The 17,120-nt window shown below is 42.1% G+C and overlaps 1 protein-coding gene across 2 annotated transcripts in view; it reads left to right on the top strand.

Annotated features, from left to right (window-relative positions):
- INTS9 (integrator complex subunit 9) overlaps positions 1 to 17,120 on the top strand; it is a 122,660-nt gene that overhangs the window by 62,902 nt on the left and 42,638 nt on the right. For both annotated transcript variants that reach the window (XM_032265376.1, XM_032265377.1), the window contains 2 exons: positions 12,547 to 12,667; positions 13,802 to 13,936. In XM_032265376.1, the coding sequence (XP_032121267.1) occupies positions 12,547 to 12,667; positions 13,802 to 13,936 (256 nt within the window). The remainder of the gene's footprint in view (positions 1 to 12,546; positions 12,668 to 13,801; positions 13,937 to 17,120) is intronic.

The raw sequence follows: 17,120 nt of genomic DNA, 5'->3' as shown, positions 1-17,120 counted from the left end.
TATTTCTTCTAGGCTCTGTTTCCTCCTTTATAAAATTGGAATCATATTCACGACTTAATAGGGTTGTTGTGAGAACTAAATGAGTAATATGATAAAGTTCTTAAAACGGTGCCGATCACACAGTAGGTGCTCAGTAAATTCCAGTGTGCTTGTCTCCTTTAATAAGATACGTGGATTACATAATCTGGTTTTGTTAACCCAAACACATCTGTCTTCCACAGCCTAATTTACCTTCATACACTGCCTTTCTGATGAAAGCAAGAGAGTCAAGTAGACAGAAGGAAAACTGTTTTCCAATTTCGCTGTTACCTGTAGTTAGTTATCACTGTCACTCAGACTCTCAGACTCAATCTCCTTTTCTGTAAAATAAGAATTAAATTCCAAGTCCACTTGTGTTCGAGTTCTAAAAGATGTCCAGGGGTAGGCTCCTTAAGGCAGGCCCTCAGAGAGCAGCAGTGCTTTGACGGAGTGATCACAGCATGTTGGGCTTTGCGATTCAAGACACTTCACGGTTTCATTTCACTTGGAGTTGATTAGCCTCTGAGGGACTGATTCATGCTGAGCAGACTCCAAGGATGTTGAGTGACAAACAAAAATCCCGATTAAATTCTTTAAGACCCCTGACTGGCTCCAGAACTAGAGTGGCTCCTTTACCTAGGACACTCTGTGCTGGTAAAGAAGTCCAAATTACGGATAAGAGATTTTTCCATGAGCGTAGGATTAGAGCAAAGATCGTTGAGTTGCTCTCAAGAGTTGTTCCTGTCATGCTTTGGTAGCCTACGCAATTGCTGTGTTTTTAACAATCATTTGATATGAAATAAACATCCAGGATGATAACCTAGTTTCTGGTTAATATTGAAACATACTTCATTTTGAGGCTTCACAAACTCCATATGGGTTCTTATTCTGCCAACATACCCAGTCTACCCCAGCCCTCACGGCCATGTTAAACACTCTGTGTAATGAGAGTTGGGCGAGGAACTTTTCTGATTTCTGTCTTCTTTGTATTCTGTTCTTACATTAATTTTGTTCATTCATTCATTCAGCAAACACTTAGTGCCCAGCCAGTTTTTTACTTACCACTTTCTAAGTGGTCCTTCTGGACTTAAAAGTCTTAATATTTAATAAAAACACAAAAGTGTGCTGCTTGTGCGCTGGCAAGATGGAAGATGAGGCCACAGAGCTTTGGCATCATATCAGACCACTGGGAAAGAAGCTCATTAGGCACTCAAGTGTGGTAAGAACAAGCAAAACAATGATATCCTTTAGAAAGTATTTATGAAACATTTAGACTCTGAGAACTTGACTTTGATAAATTAAAAAGCCAGAAAAAGCAGAACTAGTTCCCTCTGGGTTTCCTTATCCTTCTTATCCAAAATCAGCCAATAATCCTAATGGCTTTAAATGGCCCTGTAAATGCCTCTCTGTAATTAGGACCTCAAGCAAGCATAAGGAGAGTTTCTGGGAAAGCTAAGTTAGACAAGATGTGTTAGGAGATAGAGAAAGCCCAACAAAGTAACTAAATATCTAGAAAGAATAAAAGAGGATTTCAGCAAAAAAAACTTTGCAGGCATAAATATGGAATTCAGAGAACTGCAGACTTACTTGTTGACTAACTACCAAATGCCTGGTATAATGGTAAGTTTTTACTCAAGGAGTTTGTCAAGCAAAAATTAGGTGCTAAATGGCAAGACTTAGGCTGGGCTAGGTAGACTGAGCAGGGTTCGAATGAGGAAAAAGAGACCATTCTAAGCCGGCAAGAGAGAGAGTGAGCAAGATAGAAGTCCTAGTCTTCTGTAACCTAATTGCTGAAGTGACAGCCCATCATCACCTTTGTCATATTCTCTTTACTAGAAGCAAGCCACTTGATCCAGCTCATGTTCAAGGGGGGAGGATTCCACCAGGGGTGAATTCTCGAGGTGGGGGTCACTTGGAGCCACTTCAGAAGCGCCTGCCACAAAACTCTGAACTGGGAAGGTCGGACTGGACTAGACGCAGTCGGGGTGGCTTGGCTTTCCTTTTCCGGATCACCCCTGAGCTCCTCCCTCATTTTTTCACCACCTTTCACAGTTACAGGGCTCACCTCTACCCAAATGTGGTGCAGTTCAGACCGGCTGGGTTTAGAATTGCATTGCTCTTTCTTTTCTTTCCTGGGATAGCAGCTGAACTTGTTTTCTTTTGAGTGTCATTCATATTGGGCACCGTACTCAGTGATGAAGAGACAAAAATGAAATAGATGTTTCTGTGTGAATCATATGATATAATGGGAGAAAAAGATACATGTTACTCTTTTCAGTGGGTATTAGTAAACCACAAAGTGAAAGGCATATTTAACAAGACAGTTTTCCTTCTGACTACAGTCTTCTAGTGATCTAATTAGCAAAAATCATTTTTAGTGAAAATTTCTGTATAAGCACCTGCTTTCTTCAGTTATTGTGGAATGTAAGTTTATTATTTCTATGCCATTTACTTTAAAGGGAAAGATGGGAAAGATTTAAGCTGAAATGTACCTGCATCTTTCAGGAGCCTTTTGTTTTGCTTAAGTGTGTCCCTACTTGAAACATCCCAGTAATTTCATTAGAAATAAATTCTGGGCTGTTGAGGACAAAAGTAGCAGATACTTTGCATCTTCATGCTTCCCACTTTGCTTCTAAGGGCCCAGTCGGAACGCGACTGGTACTTGATAGGCTGAATATAGGACTGTTTCATCTCCAGCACACAGTGAAAACATTAGTGACCAAAGTCTCTTTTACAGCAAGGCTGTTCCAGATCTTAATCTGCTGAATTTTCACAGGACTTGTTCTAGATGGAAAGGGGAGGCTGTGCTGGGAAGGGCCATCAGGAGAATACAGAGCTAGCAGGAAGGGAAGCCCACATGGTGTGGGGTTCTGGGTAATGGCAGTAATGGTTGTCAAGTAATGGGTATGGAAAATCACAGAAAAGAAAGCAGGTGTAGTTCTGGCCTTGTGTGTGACTTTCCAGTCAGGCTTTAAGAGGGGTGACTGTTTCGGGGCCCTGGCAAAGCTGGGGACAATGTGAGAGAAGTCCAGCTGAGTGGAGAGATGTGGTTGGGGTTGCAGGTGTTATTCATCATTCTTCATCACAGTCCCTGCCCTCTAGCCACTCCCGTGAAAGCCTAACAGCGCTGGCATTGTTAAGTCAAGAAACTCTTTTGCTCCTGCCCAGCCCAAAGCCAGAGGTCTTCATTTTCTGTGCAGGGCGGGCCCCGGGAGGTTCAAGCCCTGGGGCTATCTGACCCTGAGAATTTAAAGGAGGAGCCAAAGCAGGGTCGAACCTTGGGGTTTCCTTTGAGGCCTTTCAAATTCAGAATCATGGCTGCTCATCAGAGTCAATCACCCAGGGTTGGAGTCCACTGCAGAATTGTTGGGAAATGTGTATGCTCCTGGGGCTGTGTTAGAGCAGGGCTGGAGACAAACCTTGATTAAGCATCTCTTCTGCACCAAACACTTCATATGCATTATATATCATTTTCCCATTGCAGAGAAACTCAAAGGAGAGTGATATTCTCTCCATTTTATAGGTGAGGAAACTGAGGCTTAGAGGTGAAGAGCTAACACCAATATGCTTGTCTTGTTGTAAATTCTCTTTTTTCCATGATTTCCAAGTGCCTCTCAGAAAACGTTCTCCTTCCTGAAAGCAGGCTATTGTGAGTTACAGGGATGTGGAGGAAAAAGATGCAGAAGCAGCAGCCCTGCGGGGGCCTCAGTCCAAAGGGGACTTCTGTGCCATTTCCCCGCACTCCCAGACTCAGGGCCAGCCAGCCTTCGTGAAGAGCACGTGAGTGTGCACCTGGCCTAGACCAGGGGCACAAGATCTGAGAGAAAGTGACACGTGGTCTCGGTTTTAAGCAGGAGCAAGTAAGTGTTGTCCACTTGAAATGTAGAAGAAGGCAGAGGGAGTTAAGTGGGTGGGGTGCAGGCAGGCCGGGCCTTGCACTAGAAAAGCCCAGTATAGACAATACAGGCAAAAGTAGCACCCAGATAAAGAAGAGCCTTAGGAAGTCAGGCTGAGAGCCTTGGATTTTATCCTGAACATATTGGTGAACCATTAAAGTTGGGGGATGCAAGAGAGGAGGTGTGCATATGATCTTGAGATCTGCATTTGCAGTGTATTGTTTAGGCCCTTCTGGAAGGGAAGGCGAGCCTGTGTAGGCAAGGGTGACTCGAGGCTTTTGGCATCCTTTTTGTTTCCTCGTACTGTTAAATTTTTCTTAGACTTAAGCACAGTGTGAGCAGAAGCGCTGTATTGTGCGTGTTATTCCCCTAATGTGACTTAAGTGCTGTGGTCATAGTCAGTGCTAAGTAAATACGTGTAGAATAAATATTGCAAAACCTAAAGCAGTTCATTATGTGTACTTCATATATCTGTTTACATAGAATCTTCATGTATCTGTTCATGTAGAAGGTAATGAAAATGGATCATTGATATTTTGTTGCTCAAGAAACAAGTAAAAAGCATAGGAACGATTTGATCTGTGTGCTACTCTGGTTAAATCTGAATTCAGTGTTTCCATTATTGAGGCTGTATAAATGCAATTCATTGGCCATATAAGATTATTAGGATTATTTTTTCTATCTTGCACAACTTTTTGTTTTCCCTTGAGTTAATAATTTACTTTGTTTTCTGATTCGTCTAGTTGTCTTATGTACCTATGGTCTCTATACTGTTTCCCTACTTGTCTTTCCTCAGTATGTTTGTAAATGATGAAAAATTTCTACTCTACCCTCTTAGGGTGTCCAGTTATGTCTAAGAATTAAACTGCCATAAAACAGGTTAACAGAAGAAAGGCACACAGATTTTATTAAATTAAGTATATGTAGGAGTCCCCACAAGAGACTGAAGACCCAGAGGAGCCATTAAAGTTGAACACAGACGCTGAGTTGGCCAAAGAGTAGGACATTGGGAAAATGTGACAAGGTAAAGGGACTTGGGCTAGGACATTTAATTGGGTGGAGAAGTGACTAGGAAGATCAGGGTTTAACAATGTTTGCTGATATAGGTTTCTCTTGAACTCCATTCCCTTTCCCTACAGAGAAAAATGTTACTTTCCTCCTGCTCTAGGGAGGACATCTTCTATGTGGGGGTTTCATCTCCTTCAGGTAGAAAAAGAGGCGGTCAGAGCCCTCTTCCTGCACCTGCTGTTTTTCAGGTGCCTTTACCTCAAAATAACCTCTATGCTGAAGTGGCATGTTTTAGGATGGCGTAAATATCATGTTCAGTCTCAGTAGGTATTCTGACAACTTTTGTCTCCTTGAAAAGCCCTCTCCCAAGCCTTCTCTGATGTCAGCTGTCTTGGGCCCAGTGCTGTGGCTTTCAGCTGAGGATTTTCCTCACCATTCTCCCAGAGATTTTTTTGCTACTTTCTTCTGTCAGCTCTGTTTTCTGGATCTTCCTTTTTCTTGTTTATTTCTTCATTTTTCAGGCCACATTGTCCAGTAATTCCCTGACAAAGTGTTTGTGGGAAGTAAATTTTCTGAGATCTGCACATCTAAAACTATTTGATAGAAATAATCCTCAAACTTTGATAGAAATCTCAGTTAGATATAATTTTCTCTGATCCTGAAAGACTAGCTGCTTCTGGTTAAAAAAAAAAAGATATAGTTTTCTCTTATAATTTTTCAAGCATTATTCTATTTTCTTCTAGCTTCCAGGAATGCTATTGAAAAGTCCAACGCTATTTTGAACCTAGATCTTTAGTTGGCACCTTGTTATTCCCATATGGTAGCTTTTAGAATCTTGTCTTTATTCCTTGATTTTATGACGATAGGTCTTACTAAAGCAGTTTCATTCATGTGCTGACTACTTAAGGGGCCCTTTCAATGTAGAACAGGAGTGGCAACTAAGGCTAGCACTCTGTTTTATGGGCCAGATCTGGTCCACCACTGTTTTTACAAATAAAGCTTTATCAGAACAGAGCCACGCTTATTTACATATTGTGTATGTTATGACACAGCTAAGTTGAATAGTTATGGTGAAGACTGTATGTGGTCTGCAAAGCTTAAAATATCTGCAGCAACTTACAGAAAAGGTTTGCTATCAATTTAGAAAATTAAGAATTGTTATTCTTGTTTTAAAAAAAGTTTTCTACTCCTGTTTTCTGTGTTCTGTCTTTCTGCAACTCTTGCTATTAGATGCTGAACCTCCTAGATTGTCATTCAAATATTTTTCTCTCCTCTTTTCCATCTCTTTGTTTTTCTTTTCGTTTATTCTTCTGCAAAATGTCCTTAACTTTATTTCCCAAGCTTTCTATCAGTTTTTCATTTCTGCTGTAATATTTCATTTTTGACATTAAATTTTCTGATTTTTAAATTAACCTTTTTATTACAATATAAAATACAGATATTGGTCATGCCTGTAATCCCAGCACTTTGGGAGGCCAAGGCGGGCAGATCACTTGAGTCCAGGAGTTTGAGACCAGCATGGGCAATATGGCAAAATCCCATCACTACAAAAAATAAACTGAGCCGGGCGTGGTGGCACGCACCTGTAGTCCCAGCTACTTTGGAGGCTGAGGCAGGAGGATCACTTGAGGTCAGGAGGTTGAGGCTTCACTGAGCTATGATTATGCCACTGCACTCCAGCCTGGGTGACAGAGCAAGACCTTGTTTAAAATAACAACAGCAAAAGGATCCAACAGATATTGAAACACACAAAACTGATATATTGCTTAATGAATTATTATAAAGCAACCACTCCTAAAGCCACCTCCCACATCAAGGAAAAGAGCATTCACAGCACCTCAGAAGCTCCAATCTGATCCCATCCCCCTCTGAAATATTGCGTAGTTTAAGCTCATTAAGTGGTGGTGGTGGTTGTTTCAGTTGGAATTGTCCCGTCTTTGAACCCTGAAAGCCTCGTCAGGTGTTGATACGGTTTGCCAGTGTCCCCACCCAAATCTCAATTTGAATTGTGTCTCCCAGAATTCCCCTCCTGTTTTGGGAGATTGCCAGGGGAGATAATGGAATCATTGGGGACTGGCTTTTCCTGTGCTATTCTCATGATAGTGAATAAGTCTCACGAGATCTGATGGGTTTATTAGGGGCTTCCGCTTTTGCTTCTTCCTCATTTTCTCTTGCCACCGCCATGTAAGAAGTACCTTTTGCCTCCCACCTTGATTCTGAGGCCTTCCCAGCCATGTGGAACAGTAAGTCCACATTAAACCTATTTTTCTTCCCAGTCTCAGGCATGTCTTTATCAGCAGTTTGAAGACGGACTGATACAGTAAATTGGTACAAGTAGAGTGGGGTGTTGCTGAAAAGATACCCAAAAATGTGGAAGCAACTTTGGAACTGTGTAACAGGCAGTTGTTGGAACAGTTTGGAGGGCTCAGAAGGAGACAGGAAAATGTGGGAAAGTTTAAAACCTCCTACAGACTTGCTGAATGGCTTTGCGAAAATGCTGTAGTGATATGAACGATAACATCCAGGCTGAGATGGTCTTAGATGGAGATGAGAAACTTGTTGGGAACTGGAGGAAAGGTAACTCTTCTTACGTTTTAGCAAAGAGACTGGGGGCATTTTACCCCTGCCCTAGAGATTTGTGGAACTTTGAACTTAAGAGATGATTTAGGGTATCTGATGGAAGAAATTTCTAAGTAGCAAAGCATTCAGAAGGTGGCTTGGGTGTTGTTAAAAACATTCTGGTTTTTTGTTGTTGTTGTCGTTGTTTGAGATGGAGTCTTGCTCTGTTGCACAGGCTGGAGTGCAATGGCATGATCTGGGCTCACTGCAATCTCAGCCTCTTGGGTTCAAGCGATTCTCCTGCCTCAGCCTCCCTAGAAGCTGGGATTATAGGGGCCCACCACCGCACCTGGCTAATTTTCATATTTTTAGTACAGACGGGGTTTCACCATGTTGACCAGGCAAGTTTTGAACTCCTGACCTTAGATGATCCACCCGCCTCGGCCTCCCAAGGTGCTGGGATTATAGGCGTGAGCCACTGTACCTGGCCCAGCATTCTGTTTTAAAAGAGAAACAGAGCATAAAAGTTCAGATAATTTGCAGCCTGACGTTGCAGTAGAAAAGAAAAACCCATTTTCTGAGGAGAAATTCAAGCTGGATGCAGAATAAGTAGCAAGGAGCCTAATGTTAATCCCTAAGACCATGGGGAAAAGGTCGCCAGGGAATGTCAGAGGCCTTCACGGCAGCCCCTCCTGTCACAGGCCCAGAGACCCAAGAGGAAAAAGTGGTTTCATGGGCTGGGCCCAGAATCCCTGTGCTGTGTTCAGCCTAGAGACTGGGTGCCCTGTGTCTCAGCCTTTCCAGCTGTGGCTGAAAGGGGCCAGTATAGAGCTTGAGCTAAGGCGTCAGAGGGTGGAAGCCCCAGGCCAGGTGTAGTGGCTCACGCTTGTAATCCCAATGCTTTAGGAGGCTGAGGTGGGCGGATCACTTGAGGTCAGGAGTTCAAGACCAGCCTGGCCAACACAGCAAAACTCCATCTCTACTAAAAATACAAAAATTAGGCAGGCGTGGTGGCGCGTGCCTATAATTCCAGATAGGAGGCTGAGGCAAGAGAGTTGCTTGAGCCTGGGAGGCAGAGGTTGCAGTAAATCAAGACCATGCCATTGCATTCCAGCCTGGGCAACAAGAACGAAATTCTGTCAAAAAAAAAAAAAAAAAAAAAAAAACAGAGGGACAGAGGGTGGAAGCCCCGAGCCTTAGCAGCTTCCACGTGGTGTTGAGCCTGCAGGTGCACAGAAGTCAAGAATTTGAGGTTTGGGAACCTCCACATAGATTTCAGAAGATGTATGGAAATGCCTGGATGCCCAGGCAAAAGTTCACTGCAAGAGTAGCTTCCTCATGGAGAACTTCTGCTAGGAGAGTAGAGAAGGGAAATGTGGGGTTGGAGCCCCCACACAGAGTTCCTACTGGGGCACTGCCTAGCAGAGTTATGAGAAGAGGGCCACCATCCTCCAGACCCCAGCATGGTATATCTACCACAGCTTGCACGGTGCACCTGGAAAGGCCGCAGACACTCAATACTACCCAGTGAAAGCAGCCGGGAGTGGGGCTGTACCCTGCAAAGCCACAGGGGCAGAGCTGCCCAAGACCGTGGGAACCCACATCTTGCATCAGCGTGACCTGGATGTGAGACCTGGAGTCAAAGGAGATCATTTTGGAGCTTTAAAATTTGACTGCCCTGCTGGTTTTTGAACTTGCATGGGGCCTGTAACCCCCTTGTTTTGGCCAGTTTCTCCCATTTGGAATGGCTGTATTTACCCAATACATGTACCCCCATTTTATCTAGGAAGTAACTAGTTTGCTTTTAATTTTAAAGACTCATAGGCAGAGGGGACTAGCCTTGTCTCAGATGAGATTTTGGACTGTGGACTTTTGGGTTAATGCTGAAATGAGTTAAGACTTTAGGGGACTGTTGAGAAGTGATTGGTTTTGAAATGTGAAGACATAAGATTTGGAGGGGCCAGGGCCAGAGTGATACAGTTTGGCTGTGTCCTCACCCAAATCTCAGCCTGAATTGTATCTACCAGAATTCCCACATGTTGTGGTAGGGACCTGTTTTTCCCATGCCATTCTTCTAATAGTGAAGAAGTCTCGCAATATCTGATGGGTTCATCAGGGGCTTCCGCTTTTGCTTCTTCCTCATTTTCTGTTGCCGCCGCCATGTAAAAAGTACCTTTCACCTCCCACCATGATTCTGAGGCCTTCCCAGCCATGTGGAACTGTAAGTCCAATTAAACCTATTTTTCTTCCCAGTCTCAGGTATGTCTCTATCAGCAGCATGAAAACGGACTAATTGTCGCCTGGGTCCTTTTATTGTGACCCTCATAGTCTTTTATTGTTTCCTTGCCATCTGTGATAGCAGGATGTTTAAGACTCTTGTACATTCTCTGCCCTGAATTACCCATTTCTCCAAGAAACCCTGATTTCTTCAGTGAAAAGTGGAATTTTAAGATCCCATTCTGGTTGTTAGCAATGCTCATTGCTACTAAATTGGTCACTGTTTCTAGGACCCTTTGGAGAACAGAGCATGTATATTTTCCCCCACTTTTTTTTTTTTTTTTTTTTACAGTTTTACCATATCTGTGTTGTCAAAGTATATATTCATTACATACTATCCTCCCTTCCTTTTAACGTTCATTTAGTCTGTCTTCTACAATTAACTATATTTAATGCTCACCACCGGCCCATGCGTCCTGATGCTGCTTCTTCATTCTGATTGTCTGAAACTCAGTCTTCAGTAGATTTCTCAGGGTGGGGTCACAAGAACAATAGTGGATTCCCATATGTTCATAATTGTTTATCTGTGCTCTTTGGCCTTGAAAGTCAATTTTGCTAGATGTATAGTCCTTGGCTTGTATTTTCTTTATTTGAATATCTTAAATATGTTATCCTATTTTGTTCTGGTATTAAACATTGCGGTGAAAAACGCTAATAAGACCTAATTTTCTTCCCTTGTAAGTTTCTTGTTCTTTTTGCCTAGATCCCAAAGGTTTGCTTATAGTCTAAATATTTTCCTAGAGTATGTCTGGTGTCCACTGTCTGGGTCAGTATTCTCAAGAGTGCACTATGTTCTTGTAGTGTGTAGTTTCATGTCTCTTTATTTTAGCAATTATAGCATTTAGTAATTGAATATTATAAATATTAATTTTTACTGTTGCACTTGGTTTGAATATTGTATTAATTTTTATTGTCTCACTTGCTTTTCTATTAGGGACTACTATTACCCTTATGTGGCACCTTGCCTATCTGCCTTCAACATTTGTTACTTTCTCTTGAATTCTTTACGCCTCTTCATTTCTTTTTGGTATTTTTTTCTTCCCATTGTTCCTGTGACGTTATCTACTGTGTTTATCTACTCTGTGTTTCTGTTACAGGTTGAATGTCCCTTATGTGACATACTTGAGACCAAAATGTTTCGAACTTCTGATTTTTTTTCAATTTTTGGAATATTGCTGATTGAGCATCCCAGATCTGAAATCCAAAGTACTCCAGTGAGCATTTCCTTTGAGCATTACGTTTGTACTGAAAAAGTTGCAGATTTTAGAGATTTTTAGTTTCAGGTTTTCAGATTTGAGATGCTCAACATATAGTTTAGTCTTCATTTCCAAAGTGCTGTTTTCTTTCTAATTTTTCATGGAGTTCTGTCACCTCATTTATAAGCTTTGCTAGTTTTTCATGTATGTGCCTCATTCATGTTTGTGTAACTTTTCAATCTTGTTAGCTTATTTTGAAATTCTGATGTTTTGTTGGCATGCTTTCACTCTTTATATGATATTGTATTTTTAGTTGTTTTTTTTTTTGTATTTTTAATTTCTAACAGCTCTTTTGAGTCTCTTAATCTTCCTTGTAGTGGTCTCTTCTCATTTGGTAGCTATACTGTCTTATTTTTCTAAGGATAGGAAGGACAAGCTGTTTTTAAAGTTTTCCTCTGCTTGCCTAATTTATTTCTTCTAATTTCGCTGCCTGCTCCTCTGGCCCTATTTGAGGACTTTATTGTTTTAGAGGCTTTTCTCAGATTTATCATAGTCCTTGGCTACTGGCTCATGTTTAAGAGTTGGACAATTAAAAAGCTAATTAGAAAGTCTGTGTGCCATGAGTAGGGCTTGTTCAATTTTAGACTTTACTGTAATCTGATTGAGTGTTTCTTTGTGGAACCCTGTGTTAGAATATATTTATTTATTTATTTTTTCTTTGAGGCTGATTAGATTCTTCAGAGAAGATTCTTCCAGCCCCCTACCATGGAGGGTATAAGCTTACTCATATTGCTTTGGCAGCCATATAAACATTGTTCCTCTCAGTATATGAATTTTTGTTTAGGAAGGCTGCCTCAGTTAATGGTTTCCTCTAGTGCAGACTTTCATTTTTACTCCACCTGGAGAACAACCTCTGGTAACATGCGTCAGAGGAGAAGGAACAGCTGCTGAGCTATATGGAAGGAGTTAGGAGATCTGGAAGGTTCTAAGTATCTCATCGCTTTCTTCAACAGTTCCTTTTGTTTTTAGGTTGATTCAAATTCCAGATGTACCTGTTATTTTCAGTTGCCATATTTTTTGTGGGTTCTGCAGTAGAAGTTAAACATTGGCATTGAACTTTCTTGGATCTACTAAGTCCGTTATGTTTGTCCTTCTACTTTGTAAAATGCCTTGCTGTTGTCTGTTCTCTCATTCTCTTTGTCTTAAATGGTGGGTGGGTGGGTGTGTGTGTGTGTGTGTAGCCCTCTACTATTGTTTGATGGTGTTTCAGGAGAGAGAGGAGAGGCTAATGGCATGCATTTATTTCACTCCAGTACTTGGACCTGGATTGTACAGTGAATGTCAGGGAAGTTACTCTTCAGTTCCCCTCCTGATTCTTTCAGAGCAAATGATAAAACGTTTTTCTGTTGACATGTGTTGGGCGACAGAGCAACATGTCTCTATTTTTTTTTAATGATCATAAAGGAATCCTATGAACAATTGTATGCCAGTAAATTAAACCCTTTAGATCAAATGGACAAATTACTAGAAAGGAATGCTGTAGAACATGAAGGAATGTTCACCTTGTAGTTGACATTGTGATTTATTTGCAGGCTGTTACCTTCTCCTCTCAAGGATGCTGTGGAAGTGTCAACCTGGAGAAGATGCTATACAATGCAAGAGGTGAACTCTGCCCTTAGTAAAATCCAGCTGGTGGGATATTCTCAGAAAATTGTGAGTGTCCATATTATGTTTCAATCATTCATGAATTCATATTGTTGTTGTTTAGAAGGATCCTATAGTTAGCTTTTTAAAACTGTTCCGTTGCCGAGGATCCAGAGCCTCTGTTCTTTCCTCCGTTCCGCTCAGGATTTGATTGGTGCTCTTTCCCCACCCTCCCGTCTCCATCACCGGCCAGCATTCGATGGGCCAGCGTGCAGGGAGTCAGGAGAAAGGCATCTCATCCTGTTCACATTGGAACAGTGAACGCCACTTTATAGATTTTGGATGGGTGAAACAGGAAAAGAGAAGAGTTTGCCACGTATGACTTTTGAGCTCTGACCTCAATGATAAGCCTTCCCATTTCTTCTTGTCAACCTGTGCATAGCTACTCAGTACAGAGCAGCAAGGGCCTAACACCTAACTGAAAATGAAAAAGGAAAGCCAAAGCATGTGAGTTTTTGGTCTGTTTGGTGATATTTCATCTTTCCCTTTTAATGTGTGAGCCTTGAGTGCCTGGGGACATGGAAGAGGGCTGAAGCTTCAGGTGATAAGTAAAGATTATAGGATTGCTTTCTTTTTCTGATCTCCATCATCTTTCTGTTTTCCTTAAAACTTTCTGGTTTACTTTATTGATTGATTGAGACAGGGTCCCACTTTGTTACACAGGCTCGAGTGCAGTGGTACAGACACGACTCACTGCAACTTCAACTACAGGCATGCGCCACCATGCCCAGCTAATTTTTGTATTTTTTTGTAGAGATGGGTTTTCTTTCTTTCTTTCTTTCTTTTTTAAAGACTAGGTTTTACCGTGTTGGTCAGGCTGGTCTTGAACTCCCGACCTCAGGTGATCCATCCACCTTTGCCTCCAAAGTGCTTGGATTACAGGCGTGAGCCACCACACCCAGCCAGAGATGGGTTTTCACCATGCTGCCAGGCTGGTCTTGAACTCCTGGGCTCATGAAATCTACCGGCCTCAGCCTCCCAAAGTGCTGGGATTACAGGCGTGAGCCATTGCGCCCAGTCTCTGGCTTACTTTAAAATATTTTTTGTTTTTAAACTGAGGATATTTATGTTGTTTTTTTCTGCAGAATTACCTGGTGTGACTCTGTAAGCTCATTGTGTGTTCTTACTGTGGTTCTATTTTAGGAGCTTTTTGGTGCGGTCCAGGTGACTCCTCTGAGCTCAGGCTATGCCCTTGGGAGCTCCAACTGGATCATCCAGTCTCATTATGAGAAGGTGTCTTACGTCTCTGGATCCTCCTTGCTTACCACACACCCCCAGGTAGTTCTAAATTCTCTTCTAGCAACTCAGCTTTTTGGTTTCTTAACTCAAATTCGGAATGTATCCAGTGTACCATCAACCATTTAAAAATCTTCCCAATTTGGTTTTCTGCAGATACTGTCTAGCCAAGGTAGACTATTCAAGTCCCAGCATTTCAACCTACAGGTTTCTCTGAAATAGTCCTGACCTTGAGGGCCACTCCTAGGATTCTGAAATCCCCCAGTTCTTCCAAAGACCACAGCGTGATGTGGGACACAGACGGTTATGCATTTACTCAGCAAATATTAGCTATTTAAAATTATTCCCAAGGGCCAAGTGTGAAGTGTCATACACACATATAGGTATTGGGGAGCCCCTGCTCATGGAGCTTATGTTGTAGGGAGTTGACGATGTTGGGGAGAGCATGGTGTATAGGAAGTAAACAAACTGCATGGTCATTTCCGATTGTGATATGAGTACTGAAAACATTAAAGCAGGGTGGTTTTCAGAGTGATAGACACTGGTTTAGATTGGGTGCCCAGGAAAGCCAATGGGACAATCTCACTTGTGAGACCTGGAAAAATAAGGCCTGTCAGCAGCGGCTCACACCGGTAATCCCAGCACTTTGAGAAGCCGAAGTGGGAGAATTGCTTGAGCCTAGGAGTTCAAGACCAGCCTGGGCAATATGGTGAACCCCTGTCTCTACAAAAAGTAGAAAAACTAGCTGGGTATGGTGGCACACACTGTGGGCCTAGCTATTCGGAAAGCCAAGGCAGAAGGATCACTTGAGCCTGGGAGGCAGAGGCTGTAGTCAGCTAAGATTGCACCGCTGCACTCCAGTCTGGGTGACAGAGTGAGATTCTGTCCCAGGGAAAGGCAAAAAAGGCCAAGCATGGTAGCTCATGCCTGTAATCCCAACACTTTGGGAGGCCAAGACAAGTCGATCACTTTAAGTCAGGAGTTCAAGACCAACCTGGCCAATATCGTGAAACCCCGTCTCTACTGTAAATAAAATTAGTTGGGTGTGATGATGTGTACCTGTAATCCCAGCTACTTGGAAGGCTGAGGCAGGAGAATCACTTGAACTTGGGAGACAGAGGTTGCAGTGAACTGAGATTGGGCCATTGCACCCAGCCTGGGTGACAGAGGAAGACTCCATCACAGAAAAAAGAAAAACAGAGAAATTAGCCATGTGAAGCTGTGAGTGTTTGTATTACAAATGGATGGCCAGTGAAGGGCCCCTGAAGCAAGAACAGTCTGGGCATGTTTGAGGGCAGAGAAGGCCATTGTGGTTGCAGCATGGAGGTTAGCAGTGAGGTCAAGAGAGTGGCAGACACCATGTCATCTAAGTGCCAGCAGGCTATGGGGAGGAATTTTTGTTTTATTTTAATGTGGAGAGGGAAACTATTGGAAGGCTTTAAGTTGTTCATTGAAGTCATATTTGACAAGAAGCCTAGTACACATAAACATGCTTATGAATGTGATACTTACTCCTTTAGATATTTATAAATTAGTTACTGTTCATTTCCTGAATGTTGGTTGTTTCTGTTTATAATAGGGAGTGGAGGACATTAGTTAACTGTTGAATGGGTATATAGATACATTAAGTAACTTGTGGAAGTCCATATTCTATTTATTTATCTACCTATATCTGTTTACATAGAGAGAAGATCTTGTTCTGTCACCCAGACTGGAGTGCAGTGGTGCAGTCATAGCTCACTGTAATCTCAAACTCCTGGGCTCAGGCAGTCCTCCCAAGTAGCTAGGACTACAGCCACCACACCTGGCCTATTATTCATTTTTTAACATAACCTCAAACTTTTATTGCCTTCATAATAAAACCAAAGATGAAGCTAAGAACTGGATCGCTTGGCCTTTCCTCTTTTCATCCCTTCCCAGTTAAAAATGGTTGCATCTCTTAGCAGCCAGCATTCTCTTATATCTCTGCAGTTGGGCCCAACACTTCGGCCTTAGCATAATCTCGTTTGTAATTTTAGCCTTTTTCCGGATTGGCTTGGTCTGCCTACATAGCCACTCCTTCCTGCCATTCAGCCGCTTTCCCTCAGCATACAGATCATCCTTACCCTTCTTGTACCGTGTCACTCTGTGGGGCTGGTGCAGACCGTGCTTCTTACACAAAGTCCAGTGGTTTTGAGGAGCATTCACCATGTTCCTCAAACATAGGAGCCCAGCAAGGAAAGAAAGAAACTATTCATTTTTTAATTACAAATAAAAATTGTATACATTTATGGTATTCATGATGTCTTGATACATGTACACGTTATGGAATGGCTAAGTCAGTAATTAGCAGACCCCCATTTTAATACAGGGAGAAGCATGCTGTGCTCTAGTCGGGAACAGCAGGATGTTCTGAGCTGCCATTCTGCATTGTTTCTTCATACCTTCTTTTATAACCAAGTTTCATCTCAAGGTCTAGAGGGGATGTTGCTATTTTTTCCTGCATCTAGCAGAATTCTGGGCCTTTCCTGCTTATTGAAATCGAAAGCCCATCAATGTCACCATCATCTGCTTCATTAAATCAGAATTTTTTATTGGCAGCTTCTGTCATTCCCTCAGTTCTTCCATAAAAGACAGAAGGATGACTTGGCTGCCAACTCTTCCACTTTGTCCTATTTAGTTCAAAGCCTTTACAGTACTATTGATGTAATTTCCAGTAAATTATTCTTACAAGGTCTATAAATTTAAAGGGAAAATAAGGTCTTGAAAGTAATGAGCAACGTACTTAAGTAATTAATTTTAACTTGTAGCTGGCAACCTGTGTTACATGTAAAAAAGAAAAAAACAGATTTTTCTCTATCCACGTAATTGGATTCTGTATTGAATTAGCAAGGATGAGAAAAGTTTTGGTTTGAAAAACTTGATAGTTTAATGCAGATGTTAGCAAATTGTGGACTAGGCACTATGTGCGACATGCCACCTGTTTTAGCATATAGTATTTTAAGTACAGCCATGCCCATTTGTTTATGGATTGTTTATGGCTCAGTATGCACATGGTGGCTCATGCCTGTAATCACAGCATTTTGGGAGGCCAAGGCAAGATAACTGCTTGAGCCCAGGAATTCAAGACTAGCCTGGGCAACATAGCAAGATCCCATCTCTACAGAAAGTAAAAAAACAAAACAAAACAATTAGCCAGGCGTAGCGGCGTGTGCCTGTGGTCCCAGCTGTTCCAGAGGCTGAGACA

This window comes from Sapajus apella, unplaced genomic scaffold, assembly GCF_009761245.1.
Source record: "Sapajus apella isolate SASKATOON/1434 unplaced genomic scaffold, GSC_monkey_1.0 scaffold150, whole genome shotgun sequence".
Taxonomy (NCBI): Eukaryota; Metazoa; Chordata; class Mammalia; order Primates; family Cebidae; genus Sapajus; species Sapajus apella.
This window is presented reverse-complemented; position numbering and strand designations above follow the sequence as displayed.